The sequence below is a fragment of the Eucyclogobius newberryi genome, unplaced genomic scaffold, assembly GCF_026437365.1.
Source record: "Eucyclogobius newberryi isolate DKJ021-1_F unplaced genomic scaffold, fEucNew1.0.hap1 SCAF_21, whole genome shotgun sequence".
Taxonomy (NCBI): domain Eukaryota; kingdom Metazoa; phylum Chordata; class Actinopteri; order Gobiiformes; family Gobiidae; genus Eucyclogobius; species Eucyclogobius newberryi.
Genome location: NW_027315846.1, coordinates 1,898,930 through 1,922,807, shown reverse-complemented (window position 1 = coordinate 1,922,807; position 23,878 = coordinate 1,898,930). Strand labels below are relative to the sequence as shown.

Sequence of the window (23,878 nt, the reverse complement as noted above, 5' to 3'; positions counted from 1 at the left end):
ATCAGGCTCAGAATTAGATATGAACAAATCTTTCGGCACGAAAAATCTGGTTCAGTCCCAAGTTGTAAAGTTTGTAGGAGCCGCTTTAAGTCCTTATTTTAAGTTTCTGTGAGAGGAAAACGCATTTGGAGAGAAACAGAATGAAATCTATGGATGAAGTGGATCAAATGAAAGGATTAAACATTTTTAGGAGCTGATTGGACAGTTTTGTTGTTTCAAAGTGAAGGAAAACTGACCATGCAACAAAACAAAATGAAAATGTTGATATTAAAGTGACAGAAACCAACTTCAAGGACTTCGAGAGGAAAACGAACACTTAAAGGGATCGTGTGCGGCTCGTTCTGGACCGGGAGCATTTGATTCAACTCATTTTCGCTAAACAGAGAAAATTAAACATTAAGTGCTAATTTCACTTTTAGAGCTGCACGGAGAGACTAAAAAAAAAAAAAAAACAGCTCGTACGCGCCCTTTGAAACAATAAATACTCCTTGTTTAACCTCTCGAAAACCAACACCCCGCCATCGGAAATCTGCCCAACGCTGCAAAGAATCGCGGAAATCACATAAATAGAGGTGTATATACAGAGCGGGCGGTTAGTATGGACGATAATGGTGAGAGTACGTGTGACGGACGCGGGATTTTGAGGTTTATTCCAGTTTTAAGTGAAGGAGAGTCGACGGTCGTAGCCCCGTTTGGAGAAGCGCGCGTCGTTCCACACGAAAACGACACGAACCGGAATGTAACGAGGCGAAAAGAGCCCGAAAGAGAAAGACACGAGCGCCGAACCCATGGAACCCGCGTTTGAAGGTGAAAAGCTGCACGATATCCACGAGAACGGGTCGAACGCGTCATCGTCGTCGCGTTTTTGTCTAGTTTTGGAAAAAAAATGTGAACAAACGCTGACTTTTTCACAACAAGGTTTGAACGTGAAAATATCAAAGAGTGATCAAAAAACGACTTAAAGCTGCGCCGCGTAACTTTTCAGGGGCGACGGTCGGCTTCGCTTTGCCCTCAATGTTCCGCAGCACGGCCTCGAGCGTTCGTCTCCGTGGAGACCAGCAGACAACGAAGTGTTTTTCTTTGGCGATGAAAAATAGATATTCAAAGTGTGAGTAAACCTCCATTGGAAAAGTTACGCAGTGCTCCTTTAAAAGTGCCACTGGGCGGAGCAACACTGGGCACATTAAACGGCCAGTAAAGTCGGATAGTAATCAGATAACCCACTAACGTAAATCTCATTAGAATTCAATCGTTAACCTTTTCTCCTTAGTTTTTCTGTCTTTTTTGGTGCGCGAACCGACCAATCAGAAAGAAGCCAGATCCGACTGTCGACGAGGAGCTCCGATAATCCGATCACTCCGGGGAAATGAGATAACGGTCAGATTTCAGTTCTTGGTCTGAGCTGTCGAAGGAGACGACGGCGTGTCAGATCTGCCCGCGGCGTTTTCCTTTGGCGGTTTGGAGTCGCCGGATCGAGAAGCGAAACGAATGCGTCGAGCGCGAACGGCGGCGGTCGCTCGTGGCGTGCTGTTTTTCACCTTTAAATATTTAGAAATCTGATGAGGCGAGTCGTTCCCCAGTTTGAGTCGGCACCGAATTTGAGTCGGACTTCGATCTTTTGCCCAAAGTTTGTGCGAATTTACAGTAAAAACTCTCTGAGCAAACGGATCGATGTGGAGTGGGACGCGACTTAAAGCGCCCCCTACAGGCCGGACTAAAGCGCCCCCTACAGGCCGGACTAAAGCGCCCCCTACAGGCCGGACTAAAGCGCCCCCTACAGGCAGGACTAAAGCACCCCCTACAGGCAGGACTAAAGCACCCCCTACACGTCGGACTAAAGCGCCCCTACAGGCCGGACTAAAGCGCCCCCTACAGGCAGGACTAAAGCACCCCCTACAGGCAGGACTAAAGCACCCCCTACACGTCGGACAACGCGTTGTACTAAAACGTAGTTAAGATATATGAATATGTTTTGAAGTTTGCTAAAACTTGTAAAAATGTTGTCACAGAATAGCTCATTTTTTAGGTTTATAATTCCACTTCCTGTTTGTAATTGATGACATCACAGTAGGAAATTACCCAGCAAACACTGGGCCAAAACTCATCTAATGTCACATTTTATTTAATTTGACAAATAAAAATGTATTAGAGTGACTTTATTTTGTTGAATTCATGTTTAGAGTCAAAAAAGTTGTTTCTTTTGTGTAAATTCTGCATAAACTTTGACTGGAATGAGTGTCCCTGGTGTGATGTCACTTCCTGTCATTTTCTACAGATTTCATTTTCAGATTAAACATTTTCTCCACAAATACCTGCTCGATTGGTGTAAAACTATCATTTATATGTACAACAGGTATAAATACACCAAATAAAGTCAAAATTAATGGTAAAAACCTGTCATAGGCACTTTAACTTAAACGCATGTGGACGTTTTTGAGTAAAATCATGAAATATGAAGTTAGCAAAGCAAATTGGGTAAACGACTCAAATTGGGGAATGACAAAGTGAGAGCGTTTAAAGAAGCGATATTAGCGATAGCATTAGCCTCGTGGCTCACTGCATAACGGCTGCATATTAAGTACAGATATATATACGCATCATATAAATAGTAGTCAAATATTTACCAGTATCAATAAGTGCTTAAGTTTCTAATATTTATATATATACGTACATATACATATATATATATATATATATATATATATATATATATATACATCTTACAATATTGTCCTCTAGTTTGTGCAAGAGCAAATCCCATGCATTGAAAAACCACAACATTGATAAACAGAAACAAAAATAATTAAGGAAAAAAAAAGAACAAAAGACCAAAAGCTGCGTTGTCTGATAAAAGCCGATAAAGTTCTGTCCGTTTGAAAATGTACAGAGCAAATGAAAGGCACAAACCCTCGAATCGAAAGCACCAAAACGGCACAGAAAGCGTCTACATTTTGGTCGGACCAGGTTCGATTATGAACACACTTTTCCCTTATAAATAATCTTAAAGACGGGTTCACAAAGCAGGTTCAGCCAGGTCAGAGGTCAAAGGTCATTCAGCACAGAGGTGAAGACCATGTGGTATAGGAGTCACGTGATGTCCGTCCATCAGTAATCTGCTAAATGTAATCAAATATGAACTGAACTTAGTGTATGATGGACAAATATGTTTTACAGTTGAGTTAGAGAAGTAACCGTGTGTAATATCGGTGCAGTAGTATGTATATATATATATGCAGTAATATTGTACGTGGTACTTTCAGGCGCTGCCGTCTGAGCCGTAAACACCAGTTTTCATAAACTGAACTGTGTTTTCATCTTTAAATGCAGTGACTGGACAAATATGGAAACATTACTGTCCTAAGATTTAAAAAGTGATTATAACAGTCACGTCTTCATGTTGCCATGGAAAAGGAGCAAAGGATCATGGTCTATGTAGTTCCCTTTAGCTTATACTAACACTCACACCTGCATTCTAATTACCTTGAAACCTAACTTTGCATACTGTAATACTACTGTAGTATGACTATAATACCACTGTAATACTACTGTAATACCACTGTAATACTACTGTAATACCACTGTAATACCACTGTAGTACCACTGTAGTACCACTGTAATCCCACTGTAATACTACTGTAATACCACTGTAGTACCACTGTAGTACCATTGTAATACTATTGTAATACCACTGTAATACCACTGTAGTATTACTTTAATACCACTGTAATACCACTGTAATACCACTGTAGTACCACTGTAGTACCACTGTAATACTACTTTAATACCACTGTAATACTACTGTAGTATGACTATAATACCACTGTAATACTACTGTAATACCACTGTAATACTACTGTAATACCACTGTAATACCACTGTAGTACCACTGTAGTACCACTGTAATCCCACTGTAATACTACTGTAATACCACTGTAGTACCACTGTAGTACCATTGTAATACTATTGTAATACCACTGTAATACCACTGTAGTATCACTGTAATACCAGTGTAATACTACTGTAGTATCACTTTAATACCACTGTAATACCACTGTAATACCACTGTAGTACCACTGTAGTACCACTGTAATACTACTTTAATACCACTGTAATACTACTGTAGTATGACTATAATACCACTGTAATACTACTGTAATACCACTGTAATACCACTGTAGTACCACTGTAATACCACTGTAATACCACTGTAATACCACTGTAGTACCACTGTAATACCAGTGTAATACTACTGTAGTATCAATTTAATACCACTGTAATACCACTGTAATACTACTGTAATACTACTGTAGTATCACTTTAATACCACTGTAATACCACTGTAGTACCACTGTAATACCACTGTAGTACCACTGTAATACTACTGTAGTATCACTTTAATACCACTGTAATACCACTGTAGTACCACTGTAATACCACGGTAATACCACTGTAGTACCACTGTAGTACCACTGTAATACTACTTTAATACCACTGCAATACTACTGTAGTATGACTATAATACCACTGTAATACTACTGTAATACCACTGTAATACCACTGTAGTACCACTGTAATACCACTGTAATACCACTGTAATACCACTGTAGTACCACTGTAATACCAGTGTAATACTACTGTAGTATCACTTTAATACCACTGTTATACCACTGTAGTACCACTGTAATACTACTGTAATACTACTGTAGTATCACTTTAATACCACTGTAATACCACTGTAGTACCACTGTAATACCACTGTAGTACCACTGTAATACTACTGTAGTATCACTTTAATACCACTGTAATACCACTGTAGTACCACTGTAATACCACTGTAATACCACTGTAATACCACTGTAGTACCACTGTAGTACCACTGTAGTACCACTGTAATACTACTGTAATACCACTGTAGTACCACTGTAGTACCACTGTAATACTACTGTAATACTACTGTAGTATCAATACCACTGTAATACCACTGTAATACCACTGTAGTACCACTGTAGTACCACTGTAGTACCACTGTAATACCACTGTAATACCACTGTAGTACCACTGTAATACCACTGTAGTACCACTGTAATACCACTGTAATACCACTATAATATCACCGTAGTACCACTGTAATCCCACTGTAATACTACTGTAATACCACTGTAGTACCACTGTAGTACCACTGTAATACTACTGTAATACTACTGTAGTATCACTTTAATACCACTGTAATACCACTGTAGTACCACTGTAGTACCACTGTAGTACCACTGTAGCACCACTGTAATACCACTGTAGTACCACTGTAATACCACTGTAGTACCACTGTAATACCACTGTAATACCACTATAATATCACCGTAGTACCACTGTAATCCCACTGTAATACTACTGTAATACCACTGTAGTACCACTGTAATACTATTGTAATACCACTGTAATACCACTGTAGTACCACTGTAATACCAGTGTAATACTACTGTAGTATCACTGTAATACCACTGTAATACCACTGTAGTACCACTGTAGTACCACTGTAGTACCACTGTAGTACCACTGTAGTACCACTGTAATACTACTGTAATACTACTGTAGTATCACTTTAATACCACTGTAGTACCACTGTAATACCACTGTAGTACCACTGTAATACCACTGTAGTACCACTGTAGTACCACTGTAATACCACTGTAGTACCACTGTAGTACCACTGTAATACCACTGTAGCACCACTGTAATACCACTGTAATCCCACTGTAATACTACTGTAATACCACTGTAGTACCACTGTAATACTATTGTAATACCACTGTAATACCACTGTAGTACCACTGTAATACCAGTGTAATACTACTGTAGTATCACTGTAATACCACTGTAATACCACTGTAGTACCACTGTAGTACCACTGTAGTACCACTGTAGTACCACTGTAATACTACTGTAATACTACTGTAGTATCACTTTAATACCACTGTAGTACCACTGTAATACCACTGTAGTACCACTGTAGTACCACTGTAGTACCACTGTAGTACCACTGTAATACTACTGTAATACTACTGTAGTATCACTTTAATACCACTGTAATACCACTGTAGTACCACTGTAATACCACTGTAGTACCACTGTAGTACCACTGTAATACCACTGTAGCACCACTGTAATACCACTGTAGTACCACTGTAGTACCACTGTAATACCACTGTAGCACCACTGTAATACCACTGTAATACCACTGTAGTACCACTATAATATCACTGTAATACCACTGTAATACTACTGTAAAACCACTGTAATACCACTGTAATACTACTGTAAAACCACTGTAGTACCACTGTAATAACACTGTAAAACAATTCAAAGTTGTGCTTAATAAAATGGCAAACTTCACATAAAAGTCAGTGTGTGTTTGTGACGTCAAAGAGTCTGTCAGTCCAAACGTTTCCGCGGCAGCAAACTCAGACTTAATTTGGACTTCATTCAAGTCGAGCCTGGTCGGACCGAGCTGAAGCTGCGTTTGTGAACCGGGTGGGTTTAAACTGCACTACTGCATGGCCACACCCCCTATAACACACCACAGTCTCTACTCAAACAGTGAGATATACTCTAGGATAAGTCTGTACACTCTTAAATATCACTCATGTGCAACTGTACGTAACTGTACGCAACCGTACGCCACTACGCTCAAAGGCAAAGATTAGCATCGCCGTATTGCACCTGCACCCTTCAAATTATTTCAAAAACGTCTCTAAAAGTGGATTGCGGGAGGCGGACTGTTCGAGATCGCCGCAAATCTCTCGTCTCCGCGAAGCTGCGAAAGAGTCGAGGCCTGGATCAGAATCAGTCCAGGGTCCAGACCGACATCCGGGATCAGAGTCCGGAGCAGAGGAGAGCGTTTTTCTTTATTGCCTCGAAGTATCCGGGGATAAGGCGACGCCCGAGGAGAGCGACGCCCGAGGAGAGCGACGCCCGAGGAGAGCGACGCCCGAGGAGAGCGACGACAGGCTGCGTTCAAGTGCCGAAGGGCCGGGGGGAGTCGCGTACGCAAATGAACAAACTATATTCAAATTAGGCGGGAAAAGTTTGAACGCAACATTCAAATTTGGCTAAAATGGCTCCGTTAGCACAGCGGCTCCGTTAGCACAGCTTCCTTTATTTAGCACGTGTAGTTTGAAAAACGAACAAAAAAGAACATGTAAAATACTAAGGCATGTTTTAAAGCCACATGACTGCACGATACGCTTCAGTCTTCACTCAAATGTGTTTAAAATGTGCTCTGGGAACTATTCACGGGGCTCAACTTCCTGTTTTATGGAACATTATGAGGACTTTTCCCATTCAAAAGCTATAATATTTAGTTTGAAGTTATTAATCTCGAAGGCAACGGTCCTAATTTCCATCTTTCTCAAACCCACGGATTTAACAATTTAACAAAATTACAACCACGCTTCATCCCGAGTCGTTTTTGTCGCTGTTCTTTTGGTTCCCCGACCTAAAAAGCGTCACCTTCGCCCGACTTCAAACGCAGAGAAACCGAGCGGCCGAAGAAAGACACGTGAACGCAGCCCGGGCGCCTAGTGCGGCCGCTGCTCCTCCGCCGTGATCGTCAGCGAGGCGATGGCTTTCAAACACGTCTGCACGTTCTCCTCCTGCGCCCGGGACGGCGTGGCGGTCCTCTCCCCCTCCAACCCGGTCTCGCTGCCCCGCGGCGACGACGAGGCCGGCGGCGCGTCGGGCGTGGCGGACGGCGAGCAGGGCGGCGTCTGCGCGGCGCCGACGGGCCTGGCGGGCAGGAGGGAGCGCTGCGTGTGCTGGGAGTGGAGGGGGAGGTGGCTGAGGAGGTTCGGAGGCAGAGGCGGCGCCGAGACGGGCTTTTGATCCTGGAGGAAGAAGGAGGGCAGAGATTGGGCAGCGTTAGCGCCGAACACATGTGAAAATGTGTGAATGACTGTGAAATCAAAGACAGAAGTGAAAGAAATGTCGACTGGAGCAAAGCCACCGACTGAAATCATTATTAAAGGTTATAAATCAGGACGTTCACAGGGAATAATATCTATATTTTCTACAGTTTTAACAACAGAATAAATGGGAAAGAGAGGGAAATTTGACTTTGACTGATGAAGAGTGGGAAAATATAAGTATGTCTCATGTTTGGACAGAAATCTGTTGGAAATGTTTCTTCATAGCTCCACAAGGAAATACAGACGGCCAGAGAAACTGTGGCAACTGTTGCCATGTGTTTTGGGACGGTCCGGTTGCTCGGTTGCTGGACCGAGGTCAACAAAGTGCTACAGAGAGTGTTCGACAGCGTCATCGCGATGGAGTTCAGAACGGTGGAATTTGGGCCTCAAAACTCCTGCTGTGGACACAATAATCTCTAGAATATCTATAAAATAAGAATGTTCTAAAATGTGTAAAATATAAGTACCTGCAAAAGTATCATTTTATAAGACGTTTTTTTCTGACGTCATTTTTAATCAGTTTAATGCAGTTAATTTAATTGTAATAATCTCCAAAACAACAATAGCAATATTATAATTTTTTGATATCTCCCACTTCCACCTCATTAATACTGAAACATGAATAATACTATAACTATACTGCTTATAACTTATATCCAACACTTATATAAAATAATTGTTTTATTACTTTGAAAGAAATCATATTATCATATTATATTATATTATATTATATTATATCATATTATATTATATTATATCATATCATATCATATCATATTATATTATATCATATCATATCATATTATATTATATTATATCATATTATATTATATCATATTATATTATATTATGAAGGCTTTGTTTGTGAACCTGTCGTTGCAGAAATGCTTTGGGAGCTGAGGGGACACGAGCCCGTTACACTCCATCATCGCTTCTCCATTCACAGAAACGTTTCCGGACCCTTGACCCTTGACCCTGAGTGAGTGGTTTTAAAAAGCACATGTCACGCACCAGTTCCATGTCGTGGGCCCCGTGCTGCTGCTGGACCACCTCCATCTTGGCCTGCTGCCTGCTCTTGTCCCCTTTGTGCTGATGCGTTCCTCTCCGGGGGGACACGGCCCGCAGCACCACCCTCTGCCTGCCGCGCTTCCCGGCCTCGCAGCCGGGGGACAGCGGCCGCTCCATCGCCGCGGGGGACAGGTGCTGGATCGGGCTGAAGCTCGGCGACCCCGGCCTGAGCGGCGACGTGTCCCATCGGGGAGTGGAGCGTCCCCTCGGCGACATCTCCCTGCGCGGCGACGGGTAGCGCGGCCGCGACGGGGACGGCTCCCGGATCGGAGACTCCCAGCCCGGCGAGAGCAGGCAGGACGAATACGGGTCGAACAGGAAGCTCTGGTCGGGCGAGAGCAGCGTGAGCGAGTCGTCGTCCGACGGAGGCGGCGGGTACGAGCAGCGTCTGGGGGCGGCGCCCAGCAGGAACGCGGAGGCGGAGAGGCCGGCGACGCCGCCCCCGGGCAGGGCGGTGACGATGGCTGACGGCAGGACGCTGGGCTGGGGGCTGGTGGAGGGCGACCTCAGTTTGGGGGTGGAGTCGCCGTCGTAGTCGTCCTCTTCCTCATCCTCCTCATCTAGCTCCTCCTCCTCGCCGCCGTCCGAGTCCTCAGCGTCCGAGAACTGGTGCTTCGCTGCGGACGCTTCCACCTTCGACTCCAGGGGAACGTCGTCCACTGGAAACACGAGCGACAGAAAGAGCAACTTCAGAAAATACAGCAAATGTGTTTAAAGAGGCTTAAATCTGCTGAAAGATCTTTGAACTCTCATTGAATACTTAAAGCTGAACTAAGTAACATTTTCACCTCATTGTACATCTGTATAAGCCTCTTGGAGGGTTAAACATGTATTTTCCGGGCGTTTGAAGTGTCCGTCGTCGCCCCCTGCTGTTTCTGAGCGGCAAACCAGCCTTGCAACATTTACTGTCATCGACCTGAAGATAACTCTCCTGAGAAACCCTGGCTCTTGTTTTATTGGACCGTATTAAATGATTTTGTACAGATCATACTTCCTTATTTCAATAAAAACGCTGAAAAGAGGTGGGAAAAAGAAAAGCTCTTGAGTCTGTTTTTGTCCGTGTAGTTTCACAAGAGAGCTGCAGGGGGAGCAATATCGCGAAAACTACTACTACAAATGAAGCAAATGTATGTTTTTTTCCCCGTGAGCACGAGGCGGTGTGATTCCAGCTCCGCCCAGTGCCAACACCTCCCCACTGATGGAAAGTAGCGCATCACAAAGACTCACGTTTCTACCGAGTAATTGTAATTAGCTACATTTAAAATCATAGTCGTTACTGAATCCCAATCATCCCAGTCCATGTTTGTCTAATCTCTGCTTCTGCTTCTTTCCAAAGCTACAAACGGCATTGCTGTGAATTGTGGTTTTACACAGTTTAATTGATCAAGTTTTGTGCAAAAAGCTAAACTAAAATGCTACTAAAATTGCGGTAAAAAGTAACACGCAACTGGCACTTTGAGTAGTGTTTTTCCCCTGCACTTTTTACTTCTATTTGTCCTTGTAACTGTACTTTTAGCCACGTAACTGGTCTGTAGTGTTCTCTTTTCCGCCGCTGCAGATCACCGCGCATCGCTAGCGGTCGAAGAGCCCACCGCGGCGACTCACCCTGCTCCTGTAGCTCCGCCTCGTCCATGGAGACGGACACGCCCAGCTCCAGGCACTTCTTCATGTGGGCCTTGGACTTCATGTGTTTGGTCAGATTGCCTGCAGAGAAAGCGGGACAGTGTTACGGCGGGACAGTGTTACGGCAGCGCTGGGGGTCCCAGCCCCCCCCCCCCCCCCCCCCCCTCCGGCTGCCCCCGAGCGTTTCGCGGTCGCCCACCTTTGGTCTTGAAGGCGAAGTTGCAGACCTTGCAGACGTAGGGCCGCACGTCCGTGTGCGTGCGGATGTGCTTCTTCAACATGGACGGCTTCTTGCAGCGAATGCCGCACTCCTCGCAGATGTACTTCCCTCGCCCTCGGCCGCGCACGTAAACGTAGTCCTCATTTGACTTGTACCTGCGGCGAACATACCGACAAAAGTGAGGCTGCGCAATACATCTCGATCAAATCCTCATGGCATTTCAGTTCAGTTCATTTATTTGCGTAGCATGCACATATGTTACACGATGTTGCATTTGTGCTGTATTTGTGCTTTTTTTCCTCATATCTCAAGTATTTTTTTGCAATTTATTGGCAAAAAATTCAGAGAAACAAAACGAAAATCCCCTTTGACCGTTGAGTTTAAGAGGGACCATGGTCAATGGACAATGACGTCTGCAAAGAGACGAGCAGGTGCCAGACCTCGGGGGAAAGGTTAAACCGCGCTGTACTCCGATGTGTCTGCGGTGTCAAGGTCAGCTCGGTAACATGTGAGACGATTGTCAATTCAAATGCCCAAATCGTTATATGAATGAAACGTTTGGAAGGGTTTTCCATCAGATGTAAAGATATTGAGACCATAATGAAAGAAAACCCAGTAGCACTGCAAATAACAGTTATTTTATGGGGCACCAGCCAATTATATCCATTTGTACTTTGAGACTTTTTGAATATATTATCAACCAAATAAAGCATCAAATATGGCGACTGAAGGCTTCTAGAGAGAGAATATTTGCAAATTAAGTGTATTATTTTATGGGTCACCAGCCAATTTGTACATCAAGACTTTTAAATACATTATGAACTAAATAAAGCATGAAATATGGCGACTGAAGGCTTCTAGATGGAGAATATTTGCAAATAAAGTGTATTATCAATGTAAATCAGTGTATTTTCTTTGTCATTTTAATTGTATAATGCCAATGTCTTTATTATATGTGCTTTAGAGTCTGTGCAGTCCTGATATAATTAAAATTCCTTTACGATTATTTCTAATGGTGGACTAGATGAATGGTCGCAGCTCTAACGCCCGGCGCACTCACCCTCCCTCAAAGATCTTGATCCTGGCGGGCGCGCTCTGCCCGGGGGCCTCCTTCCACTCGTCTTTGCCCGCTTTCGGCCTCGCGTCCTTGGGCTTCTTCCCGTAGGCGCCGCCCTCTGTGTCGCGGGGCTCCGGTTTCCTCTGCAGCTGAGGGAGGGACATACATTCTGTTAACATCCATCCCAACTGGAGCGGTATCGACGCTTCGGTAAAGTGATGCGGCGGGATATCATCACGCATGGGCCTTCTCTGTTTGATTCTGTCTCCGTTTCAAGGAAATGCCCACAATAAACGCGCCTATGGCATTTAATCCCCAGCGATCGGGTGAAGGGTGGAACCTAAAGGACTTTTCTTTGGACGCGGACCGGAGTTAGCGCTGAATCAGCCGGACCGTCGCCGTGTCCAGTACGCTTAAAGGAACATTGTGCGAGAGTTAGAGTTTGAGTTTCACAAACACGACTTATCTACGTCCCCAGATGTGACGCAAACGTGTTCAAATCGGATAAAGCTTTTACTGATAACAATTGCCAAGGCTGATTTATTGAGGCGTGTTTAAACGTGCGCCGTGTCCTCTCTCTGGTCTGACGGTCACGAGCTCATGAATCAGAGCTAGTGCGGCCTTTGCAGCTCAGCGAGACTGCTTGTCTCTTTAAGCGTTTACCGTATTTTCCGGACTATAAGTCGCACTTTTTTCATAGTTTTTGGTGGAGTGCGACTTATACTCCAGAGCGACTTATTTGTGAGATTATTTGCTATTTTCACACCGACAACAGCATTTCACATGTTGATTATTTTCACACTGACAACCACAAGAGGGCGCTCTAGGCTCTAAGCGACACAGAAGAAGAATCAGCACTTCCTCTACCTCTGGAGTTTGTGGAGTTGGTTAGAAGTGACACAGAGGAAGAAGAATTCAATGGATTTAGTGATTTGGGGTAAAACTGATGCTTTGCTAAACTTGTTAGCATGTTCTTTATGCTATAGTTATCTGAATAACTGTTCATATGTTACGTTAACATACCAGACACTTACCCCAGTTCTGTCTGTGCCTCATGTAGCTGAAGGTGTTAGCGTTAGCATACGTCATGTAGCTGAAGGTGTTAGCGTTAGCATACGTCATGTAGCTGAAGGTGTTAGCGTTAGCATACGTCATGTAGCTGAAGGTGTTAGCGTTAGCATACGTCATGTAGCTGAAGGTGTTAGCGTTAGCATACGTCATGTAGCTGAAGGTGTTAGCGTTAGCATACATCATGTAGCTGAAGGTGTTAGCGTTAGCATACGGACACCTATTCACCATGTTCTCTCATCTGTTATTATTTTAAACTGCATTTCAAGATGAAATGTCTGTTCTTGGTCTTGGGTTTTATCAAGGAAATTTCCCCCAAAAATGCGACTTATACTCCAGTGCGACTTATATATGTTTTTTTCTACTCTAATTATGCATTTTTTGGTTGGTGCGACTTATACTCCGGAAAATAGGGTATCTGTTAGTGATTAAACGTAACTCTGTTTGTGATTAAACGTAACTTGTCGACAATGGGGAAGAAATAGCCGTTACCTGGACAATACAAACGATACAACACAAACAAAAACACCTGTTATAACAAAGACGCTGACATTTTTACATCAAAACGTCCAAAAAAAGCAACAATTAATCATTTCTGACTCCATCAAATAGTACACAATTGTCTTCAGCTCGCCGCAGGAACGCGACTCAAACGTCAGTCGAACGTTTGCGTCGAGCCAAAGACAGAAGCTCGTCAAGGACACGAGAACATTCGCACCGAGAGCGCTGCAGCTCTGACTCACACACTTCAAATCTGCTCTTTTCAAGCTGTTTCCAGGCGATATTTTAGACACAAGGACACAATCCGCCGCACATCTCCGAGCGAGAACGGCTCAAAATTTCAAGAAAACCTCGCTGTGCCGACGTAACGTGTGTGATTAACGCAAAGTAGAGCTAAAACTATCATTTAACGATAATTACATTGATCTTTTACACAAAGAGCTGCTACTATTCCTGGTCCCTCCGCAGACCTGTTACTTGGCCTGATGGCATTACTTGCTCGTCTCCATGGAGAGAGATACGTTTAATGTCATACTGTGGAACAAGCCAAGAAAAGAAGCAGCATCTCCATGGAGACAAGCACGATGGATCCTAAAGTTACACGCCTTTAAAAGAAACGGCAGCAGTGATTTTAAGCCGGTGCGACGGTCGTTCGGCGAGTTTAGTTCAGCCAAAGATATTTTGAATAAAACCAATGCTATAAATGGAAAGAGTGAACTCAAAAGAAATAGATTACAACGGTAAGTCACACTGACAGAATAGGTTCATTCAGGTTCTGAGATTTGATGCCGTCATTTCAACTCGGCGAACGCACATTGGCCACATTCGTCCTGTCAACAGACGATGATCACGTCTCTGGGTTGAACGATGGCACCACATTCTGAGGCTACGGTAACGATTGTCAAATTCCCCTTTAGTACATTTGTGCTGTTATTATTTCATGTGGATAGTGGACACTTTCTCCATAAAGCGGGTCAAAACATGTGCGATCCGCCCGGTAAAAGGCTAAGTTCTACCGCAGACGTCACGTGAACAAAGGGCGGATAGGGACAAAGATCTGAATGAAATCTCCATTTTGTATTAAATTATACCGACATTCAGGATGTTCAGACAGAATTTTAACACAGCATCAGGAAAGTGCAAAAATTGTCGGTTGAGGTTCTGGTATCGCACAAAACACGAATGGACCATGAAAAGAACCACTAAAGTGCACAAACAACGTTATACCCTTGTTTTGGAGAGTAAATTAGACGTTTATGTGTCATTTTATCAGTTTTTATTCTATAGCGATATACTCGATATTCGAATTTCTCACAACAAAACAGCTGCGATCCGCCCGGTAAAAGGCAAAATGCTACCGCAGAAGTCAAGTGAACATAGGGGTGGGCGGACAAGGACAAAGATCTGAATGAAATCTCCATTTTGCATTAAATTATACCGACATTCAGGATGTTCCGACAGTATTTTAACACAGCATCAGGAAAGTGCAACAATGTGCAGATAAACGTCGTCGGTTGAGATTCTGGTATCGCACAAAACACAAATGGACCATAAAAAGAACCACAAAAGTGCAGAAACATCACGTTATACCCTTGTTTTGGAGAGTAAATTAGACGTTTATGTGTCATTTTATCAGTTTTTATTCTATAGCGATATACTTGATATTCTAATTTCTCAAAAGGACATTTGCGATACACTTCTGAACACATCTCACCTGCTCCATGGTGTTCCTCCACAGCAGCAGCGAGGACACGAGCTTCCCCGAGCCGGGCTGACTCATCTGGGCCGCGCTGTAGACCACGGAGCCTCCCTTCTGCTTGGACCGGAGCAGAGCCAGAGCGGCGCCGGTGCTCAGATCCAACGGGTTCGGGTTGTGAGCGCTGACGCACCACACGGCGTAGGCCGACGGAAACGGCGGCCCGCTACTTTGCGAGCAACTCGGTTTGGTGTAGTTCAGGTAGCACCAACTCACCCCCGTCGTGGTGCGAAGGCTCGGAAACTGGCGCAAGGCTTTGGCGCGCTCTCTGTCGACCACCTTGACGTCCGCGACGGTCGCCAGCTTCGCCACGACGTCCATAGCGAATCGCTGCGGCTCCAGTTTGACCTCTTTGGCTTCTCCCATTGGCACGACGTCCATTGCGCTGCTGTCCATTGGCGACTCGCTACTTCGGTCCTCCGTCGCCCTCTGGATTGCTCTGTCTTCGCCGACGTTGCACTTGCCCAGCTCCACCGCGCTCAGTTCCTCCGCGATTTCGCCAAACATTCGCTCTTCTTTCACGCGCTTTTGCTGCTTGACTTCCATGACCAAATCCAGGCTGCTAGCTGGAGATAGCATCCGTTTGCTCGCGCCGCCGCTTGACGCGTTGGTGGTGGATATGGTCCGGGAGGTGAGAGAAAGAGGTATTCCCGTTTTGAGTTTAGCGGAGTCTAAAGCGTCGATGGTTTGATCGGAAGTCGCCCTGCTGTGTTGATGATCGGGACCGCGAGGGTATTGCAAATTTGGCGAGCACAAGCTTATACATTCACTCTGATTGTCGAGCATTTGCGATACCATGGTGTACGTCAAACTGCCGAAAGATGGCACGTTAGTTTGGATTCTCACTGGGACGAGCAAACTCGGGTGCGGCAAGTGCGGGAAAGTGCTTCCAGTTGAAAATATTGGCAAGCTTTGCGTCAAAAACTGGTGAGAAATTTGGTGAGTTGATTCCGTTTCCATGTTCAACGATTCCTGTCGTACTAAATTAGCCCTCCGTTTCTCCTCGTTTGCGTAGTCGACAAGTTTGAGCTTAGAAGTGGGGGATAGGCTTCCGTAGTCAAACGAAATACTGCGAACTTCCGGTAGCTCTTTGCGTAAGTTACAAGGCGCTTGCTCAGACGACGACCTTCGCATTTCATGTTGTTGCCGCTGGTGTAGCAATGAAAGAGAATGTGGCCCGCTACTTCCGGGTACGGCTAGCAGCTCCTTCCCAAACTCGTCTTGCTTTCCCGGCGATTTAATACTGTCCTCTCTGTCGAATGAATACGTCGAGCTGTACGATAAGTTGCTGTCTTGACTCGGGCTCCGCGACAGGCTCGTGCAAGCCGATTCAAAACTCGATTCTCCGGACGAATGCTCGATTTCCGCTAACCGAAACCGTTTCTTTTTCGGAGGTAGCTTCTCGGGAGGGAATTGCGCTAACGTCTCGCTCCTTTGCGGCCACTGGAACTCCTCTACGACATGCTTTTCCGGCTCTTTAACTTGGACTACTGGAGCTTTTTCGGGACTATCTGGCTCTACTGTCACCCTGATTTCGGGTACTTGAATATTGGGTTGGCGAATCAGTTTGGGCCCCATTTGAAAAGACTGCCTTAGCCTGCTATCGCTTCTTTCCATTTCGTATCCTTCGCTAGCCTCCATAGCTTGATAATACTGGCTACTGTGACATTTATAGTGTTCTCCTTGCTCCATTTGAATCCTATTTAGAGAATTGGTATGTTGAATTACCGATATAACGTTGCCGAGAGTCTTCCTCGTTGATATCTCCGCACTTAAAGTAACGTCCATTTCACACATCGCTTGCTCTTTAGCTTTGAAATCGGCTTCGTACATGAATTCCTCGCTTTGTTCGTGATGACTCTCGTATTGAATGGGCAACTCTTCTTCCTCTCGTTTCTCTTTGCGCCGCTTGCGCGTCGCTAGCTCCATTGCCTGTCTGTGGTAGCTCAGATGCGACATGGATGGATAATTTTCCATTTCTATACCGGTTTCGCTGATTTTGACGTGACCTTCGGCAGTATCCGCGTGGGTTTCGTGGGCGGAGCACTCGAAAGCAGCTTGCCTTCGTAGTCTTCTCGATCCACCTGTGCTTGTCCGTTCGTCGAAAGAGTGGCTGCCTCTCAACGCTTGCGGCGTTGGTAGGCAAACGGCAGAAGACGTAGGCATGGAGTTGCTTCTCATCAACAACCCTATATCAATTTCCGGCTCCTTGATCTCCTCTCTTGTAAACGACTTTGTATTAATCTTTATAGACTCTACGATATCCTTTTCTTGCGTATAAACTCGAGACACACCTCTATCCGAATCCTTGTACTCGCTCGCGTAAGCTTGCTTGGGGCTCGGCCTGTAGCACTTTCCGAACATAATTTCTTGATATGACTTTGCGTTGGTGTTCGGCGGGCCCGTTTGATGCTCCGAACTCTCCGATCGGGAAAAATATCCCGAATCCGTGCTCCCTTTGCTCGACTGACTCGGTAGCGACAGGTTGTGCTCGGAATCGCTGCTACGTTTCTCCGACAAGCGCAGCGCTAACCTCTGCTTGATGGCGCTGGACGGTATCGCGCGGCTCGGCTCCAACGTGGACGGACTCAAACCGGTCTCTTGGTGTTCGTGCGCAGCAGAAGACGCGGTGGTTCCCCGTTTTTGCGAGATGAGATTCAACACTTTCACGGCCGTGTTGTCCGAGCATTCCGTGTCCAAAAGCAGCAACGGATCGCTCCCGGTGTCGTCGTCCGTGTCCGTGGTCTGGTCTCCGTCGGAAAAGTCGCCTTCCCCGTCGAACGACCCGTGCTCCGAGCCGACGCCGTAAGTCCCCGCCTCCGTCAGCGTCCCCGCTTTCACCGAGTGCGCGTGCGATTTGCGATGCTTGTACAGGTTGCTTTTAGTCTTGAACGAGAACCCGCACGGGACGCACGGGTAGGGCCGCTCCCCCGTGTGCGAGCGTATGTGCTTCTTGAGCACGCTGGGTTTGGCACACGCCCTCCCGCAATAGTCGCACACGTACTTTCCGGGTTTCTGTTGCGCTTTTTGCTCTGACTTTCCCTCCGACGACTCCATGCCCGGATTGGAACTCTGCGCCGTCGCTTCTTCTTGTAAACTCGGGGACTTTCTCGGCCTTCCGACGGGGTTCGGCGAAACTTCGTCGTCCTTCGAACTGCACGCGTCCATGCTTTGACTTTGGAGTAGCTTGGCCTTAGACTTTTTAGGGGGCACATTTTTGTCCAGAGTCTCTATATTAGCAGCAGTTGTAGCAGCAGCAGTAGCAGCAGTAGGAGTAGGAGTAACGACAGGAGATTCCATGACTCCGAGGTGGTTTCAAGGACAGTCTTGGTTACGTAACGGTGGAGATATTAACGCATGTGCGAATTGATTGCGGCAGAGGGTCATCTGTGAGAAGAACAGAGGGAGAAAGAGAGAGAGAGAGAGAAAAGGGAGGATTAGTTTTGGATTCAGTGGAAGCGAAAAATGCAAAACCGAATGCAAAGTGTTTCGCCGGCGAGTTCCGGGTTAGTCCTGCGATCAAAACATGACGTGGCGTTTTGGAAATACTGTTTCCAACAGACGCGAGGCTAAAATGTTGCTTTAATGCGCAATAAGGCTGAGACTGACGGTTGTTTTAGTTGTCGACTGGTCAAACGTTTATTCATCTCGTAGATTGATGCTGTTTTCAACAACATGAAGGTTGAAATATTGTGACTGATTCTTCTAGATAGAGAATATTCACGAATCAAGTGTATCATTGAGACAAATCTGAAATCATTTATTCTTTTTATGACATTTGGATATAATAATGCCACTGCGTTTGTTATAAAACGTCTTTTTGCGTGTGTTTTAGCATCTGTATTGTCCAGATAACAAATTATTATTATCGCAATACGACTATGATCATGTTTGATGGGCGACGTGGATTGACGATCTGTTGCGGTACTACCGTCCTGTTTTAGTGAAGATGTTGTTTTGGTGGGAAAAATACTGCTTCTCAACTCAAACTACTACTACTACTACTACTACTACTACTACTACTACTACTACTACTACTACTACCACTGCTACTTCTACTACTACTACTTCTACTACTACACGTGGAGCTCAACCGGCTCCACAATTAAATTGCAGTTTCATTTTGAATATAGACCGGGGGCGGAACAAAATGCGGCCCTCAGAGCAATTTCTATTGGCCCTCAGACTTCCTGCTAAATTAGCCCCAAATAACCAAAAGTGGCAGGACTAAACCAGGACTAAACCAGGTCTAAAGGAGGACTAAACCAGGACTAAAGCGGGATTAAAGCAGGTCTAAAGCAGGACTAAAGCAGGTCTAAAGCAGGACTAAAGCAGGTCTAAAGCAGGACTAAAGCAGGTCTAAAGCAGGACTAAAGCAGGACGAAAGCAGGACTAAAGCAGGTCTAAAGCAGGACTAAAGCAGGTCTAAAGCAGGACTAAAGCGGGACTAAAGCTGGACTAAAGCGGGACTAAAGCAGGACTAAAGCAGGACTAAAGCAGGTCTAAAGCAGGACTAAAACAGGACTAAAGCTGGACTAAAGCTGGACTAAAGCAGGACGAAAGCAGGACTAAAGCAGGTCTAAAGCAGGACTAAAGCAGGTCTAAAGCAGGACTAAAGCGGGACTAAAGCTGGACTAAAGCGGGACTAAAGCAGGTCTAAAGCAGGACTAAAGCAGGACTAAAGCAGGACAAAAGCAGGTCTAAAGCAGGACGAAAGCAGGTCTAAAGCAGGACTAAAGCAGGTCTAAAGCAGGACTAAAGCAGGACTAAAGCAGGACTAAACCAGGTCTAACGCAGGACTAAAGCAGGTCTAAAGCAGGTCTAAAGCGGGACTAAACCAGGACTAAACCAGGACTAAAGCAGGACTAAAGCAGGACTAAAGCAGGTCTAAAGCAGGACTAAAGCAGGACTAAACCAGGTCTAACGCAGGACTAAAGCAGGACTAAAGCAGGTCTAAACCAGGAATAAAGCAGGACTAAACCAGGAATAAAGCAGGACTAAAGCAGGACTAAAGCAGGACTAAAGCAGGACTAAACCAGGTCTAACGCAGGACTAAAGCAGGTCTAAAGCAGGTCTAAAGCGGGACTAAACCAGGACTAAACCAGGACTAAAGCAGGACTAAAGCAGGACTAAAGCAGGTCTAAAGCAGGACTAAAGCAGGACTAAACCAGGTCTAACGCAGGACTAAAGCAGGACTAAAGCAGGTCTAAACCAGGAATAAAGCAGGACTAAAGCAGGACTAAAGCAGGTCTAAAGCAGGTCTAAAGCAGGTCTAAAGCAGGACTAAAGCAGGACTAAAGCAGGACTAAAGCAGGACTAAAGCAGGACTAAAGCAGGACTAAAGCAGGTCTAAACCAGGACTAAACCAGGACTAAAGCAGGTCTAAAGCAGGACTAAAGCAGGACTAAAGCAGGTCTAAAGCAGGACTAAAGCAGGTCTAAAGCAGGACTAAAGCAGGAATAAAGCAGGACTAAAGCAGGACTAAACCAGGTCTAAAGCAGGACTAAAGCAGGACTAAAGCAGGTCTAAAGCAGGTCTAAAGCAGGTCTAAAGCAGGTCTAAACCAGGACTAAAACAGGTCTAAAGCAGGTCTAAAGCAGGACTAAACCAGGACTAAAGCAGGTCTAAAGCCGGACTAAAGCAGGTCTAAACCAGGACTAAAGCAGGACTAAAGCAGGTCTAAAGCTGGACTAAAGCAGGTCTAAAGCAGGACTAAACCAGGACTAAACCAGGACTAAAGCAGGACTAAAGCAGGACTAAAGCAGGACTAAAGCAGGTCTAAAGCAGGACTAAACCAGGTCTAAAGCAGGTCTAAAGCAGGTCTAAACCAGGACTAAAGCAGATCTAAAGCAGGTCTAAAGCAGGACTAAACCAGGACTAAACCAGGACTAAAGCAGGACTAAAGCAGGTCTAAAGCAGGACTAAACCAGGACTAAAGCAGGACTAAAGCAGGTCTAAAGCTGGACTAAAGCAGGACTAAAGCAGGACTAAAGCAGGTCTAAAGCAGGACTAAACCAGGACTAAACCAGGACTAAAGCAGATCTAAAGCAGGTCTAAAGCAGGACTAAACCAGGACTAAACCAGGACTAAACCAGGACTAAAGCAGGTCTAAAGCAGGACTAAACCAGGACTAAACCAGGACTAAACCAGGACTAAACCAGGACTAAACCAGGACTAAAGCAGGACTAAAGCAGGACTAAAGCAGGACAAAAGCGGGCCCTTGTCTCTCTCTGACAGCGTTATGTAAAGGATCTGGATCACACCCTCTGAGTTCACTTTAATTAGGACAAGCTGCTCCAGCTCCATCACCAGAAACACGTCCAGGGTGACTCTGCATCGCCGCAAACATCCGCGCGGCGTGTTCCCGTTTTCAGGGTTTTCACGGCGGCAGAGTGGTAAGCCTTACAGCCAGGAGGTCTCTGGTTCGATTCCCATCCCTCCTGAGTGGAGTTTGCACGTTCTCTCTGTGTCTGGTGTTGGCGTTCAGGTGCTTTTCTCGTGACTTGAGAGTCTGACAGTAAAACGTACAGTAAATAGTTCTGTTTAGTCAAAAAGCTTAAACGTTTGAGTTCCACAGGTGTTTTTCTGATTTTTTTTCACAACTTTTAATGTGAATTTTTCCCGAGCTCCAAATAATTGCAGCATAAACGCTCGGGCTGGTCTGACGTGGACATTTATAGACTTTTTGTTGCCTGCACCGATATCTGATACTGTGTCGCAGCGGTTCTCAAACTGGGGGTCGCCACGTGAGGAAAATGTGGAAAAACTCAAACTGTGGGCAAGAGTTAATACTCAAAACGAGGCTCGACACGCTCCAGACGCGGTAAACGTCGACTCCTGTTTTTCGAAATGCATCTAGGTCGTCGTCCTGAGGCTGATTCATCGTTTTGAGCGTGGATTTTTTTGCGTTTGGGGGTCGCGAAGGTCAACCGGTCCCTATTACAGGGGTCACGACTGGAAAAGGTGGAGAACTGTAGCAATAAATGAACTTTTCTCGTTTGTAAAAATAATAACAGAATGTATTTATCGAAGAAAGTGTTTGTGGTGTGATCGCGTGAACATAAAGACATATTTCTATTTCAAAAGTTTTCAAATGATTATTCACGATTATTATTGGAACTAAACAACAGTGACGGCTTTCATTTTCAGACATGTGACTTTTGCTCAAATCTGACAAAATAAAGTTAAATGTGACAAAAACATAAAAGGTTATTTACGTTTAGGTCTATTTTTGGGCTGAATATTGATCAAATCGACTTCATTTCACTTCTAAAATGGTCACGATTATATATATTTTTAGTTCTTCTGATTTTATTGTGACCTGAATAATCAGGATTATCGATGGATTTGTTCATCGTGACATCGTTATTTAAATTCAACTCACGAGTCTGTTTAAAAAGACAAATCGGATGCTCACAACAAACTGGGAACGACTAGGTTCAAACCAGGACTAAACCAGGACTAAACCAGGACTAAACCAGGACTAAACCAGGACTAAACCAGGTCTAAACCAGGACTAAACCAGGACTAAACCAGGACTAAACCAGGACTAAACCAGGACTAAACCAGGTCTAAACCAGGACTAAACCAGGACTAAACCAGGTCTAAACCAGGTCTAAACCAGGACTAAACCAGGTCTAAACCAGGTCTAAACTAGGACTAAACCAGGACTAAACCAGGACTAAACCAGGTCTAAACCAGGACCGTAATTACATAATAATACAAACACATTAGGACAAATTAATAAAACATTTGAATTATTGAAATTAACTAACAATTATTTTAGCTGTCATCAGCATCAAATTATTATTGACTTTTGAAACACGCGCTAAATCAAACTGAGGGTGAAGTACGGCGACTGAACACTTCTAAACACAGTATTTATTATTAGTATTTATCTATAAAGTGCGTTATTGACAAAAATCGGAAATGTTTTTTTATTTTACATTTAATTTAATAATTTCTTTGGTACGATTGCTCTGTTTGTACGTGTTTTAGAGCCTGTTTGGTCCAGATAACGACTACGAGTCATTATACGAGTCGATTAGTCACGATTAGTCCGTTAATCGATAATCAGAGCTTTTCTGCAGAACTAAACATCTGTGTCTCTTGCTCTGCAGAAAAGCTGCTCATTCAGTGGTTTAAATGTTCATTCTGTCTCACGTCAATCGCACTCTCCGGCCGCACGTCCGCGCTCCCCGCCTTGAGAAACCCCCGCAGTCGCACGCGCTCATGTCTCTGAATGCAAACGACGTGGGGAGACCCTTTAGGAGGAGGGGGGGGGGGGGACCCCCGCGCTTCAAGGTCGGCCTGACCTCATTCCCGGCTCCTCTCTTCCCTCACCGGCAGCGGGACCGGACGCGGAGCGAGCGTGACACTACGGGCCGCGCGTCGCTCCGTGCGGCCGCGGGACGATGGAGCGCGCGCGCGCGGGGGGGTATTGTTCCATATTGTTCCATATTTCTCAGCAGTGATGACGCGCCGCGGGGCAGGAGGCAGGTGGGCGGCTGGAGGACTGATGAGCGCGGGTTCAGGGACGCGCAACACACACGCCACACGTCGCCGCGCGCGCGCTTCCGAGCCCCCGGTGCATCACCGCACGAGCCCCCGGTTGCGAACATCAC

General features: G+C 45.2%; 1 protein-coding gene across 1 annotated transcript in view; it reads right to left on the bottom strand.

Moving 5' to 3' along the window:
* Window positions 1-7,505: 7,505 nt before the first annotated feature.
* hivep2b (HIVEP zinc finger 2b) overlaps window positions 7,506-23,878 on the bottom strand; it is a 16,623-nt gene continuing 250 nt past the window's right edge. Inside the window, exons 2-7 of the mRNA XM_072457866.1 lie at window positions 15,213-18,641; window positions 11,933-12,078; window positions 10,852-11,027; window positions 10,635-10,733; window positions 8,973-9,688; window positions 7,506-7,880 (exon numbers count right to left, since the gene is read on the bottom strand). Coding sequence (XP_072313967.1) covers window positions 7,575-7,880; window positions 8,973-9,688; window positions 10,635-10,733; window positions 10,852-11,027; window positions 11,933-12,078; window positions 15,213-18,554 — 4,785 coding nt within the window. The 5' untranslated portion in view covers window positions 18,555-18,641 and the 3' untranslated portion in view covers window positions 7,506-7,574. The remainder of the gene's footprint in view (window positions 7,881-8,972; window positions 9,689-10,634; window positions 10,734-10,851; window positions 11,028-11,932; window positions 12,079-15,212; window positions 18,642-23,878) is intronic.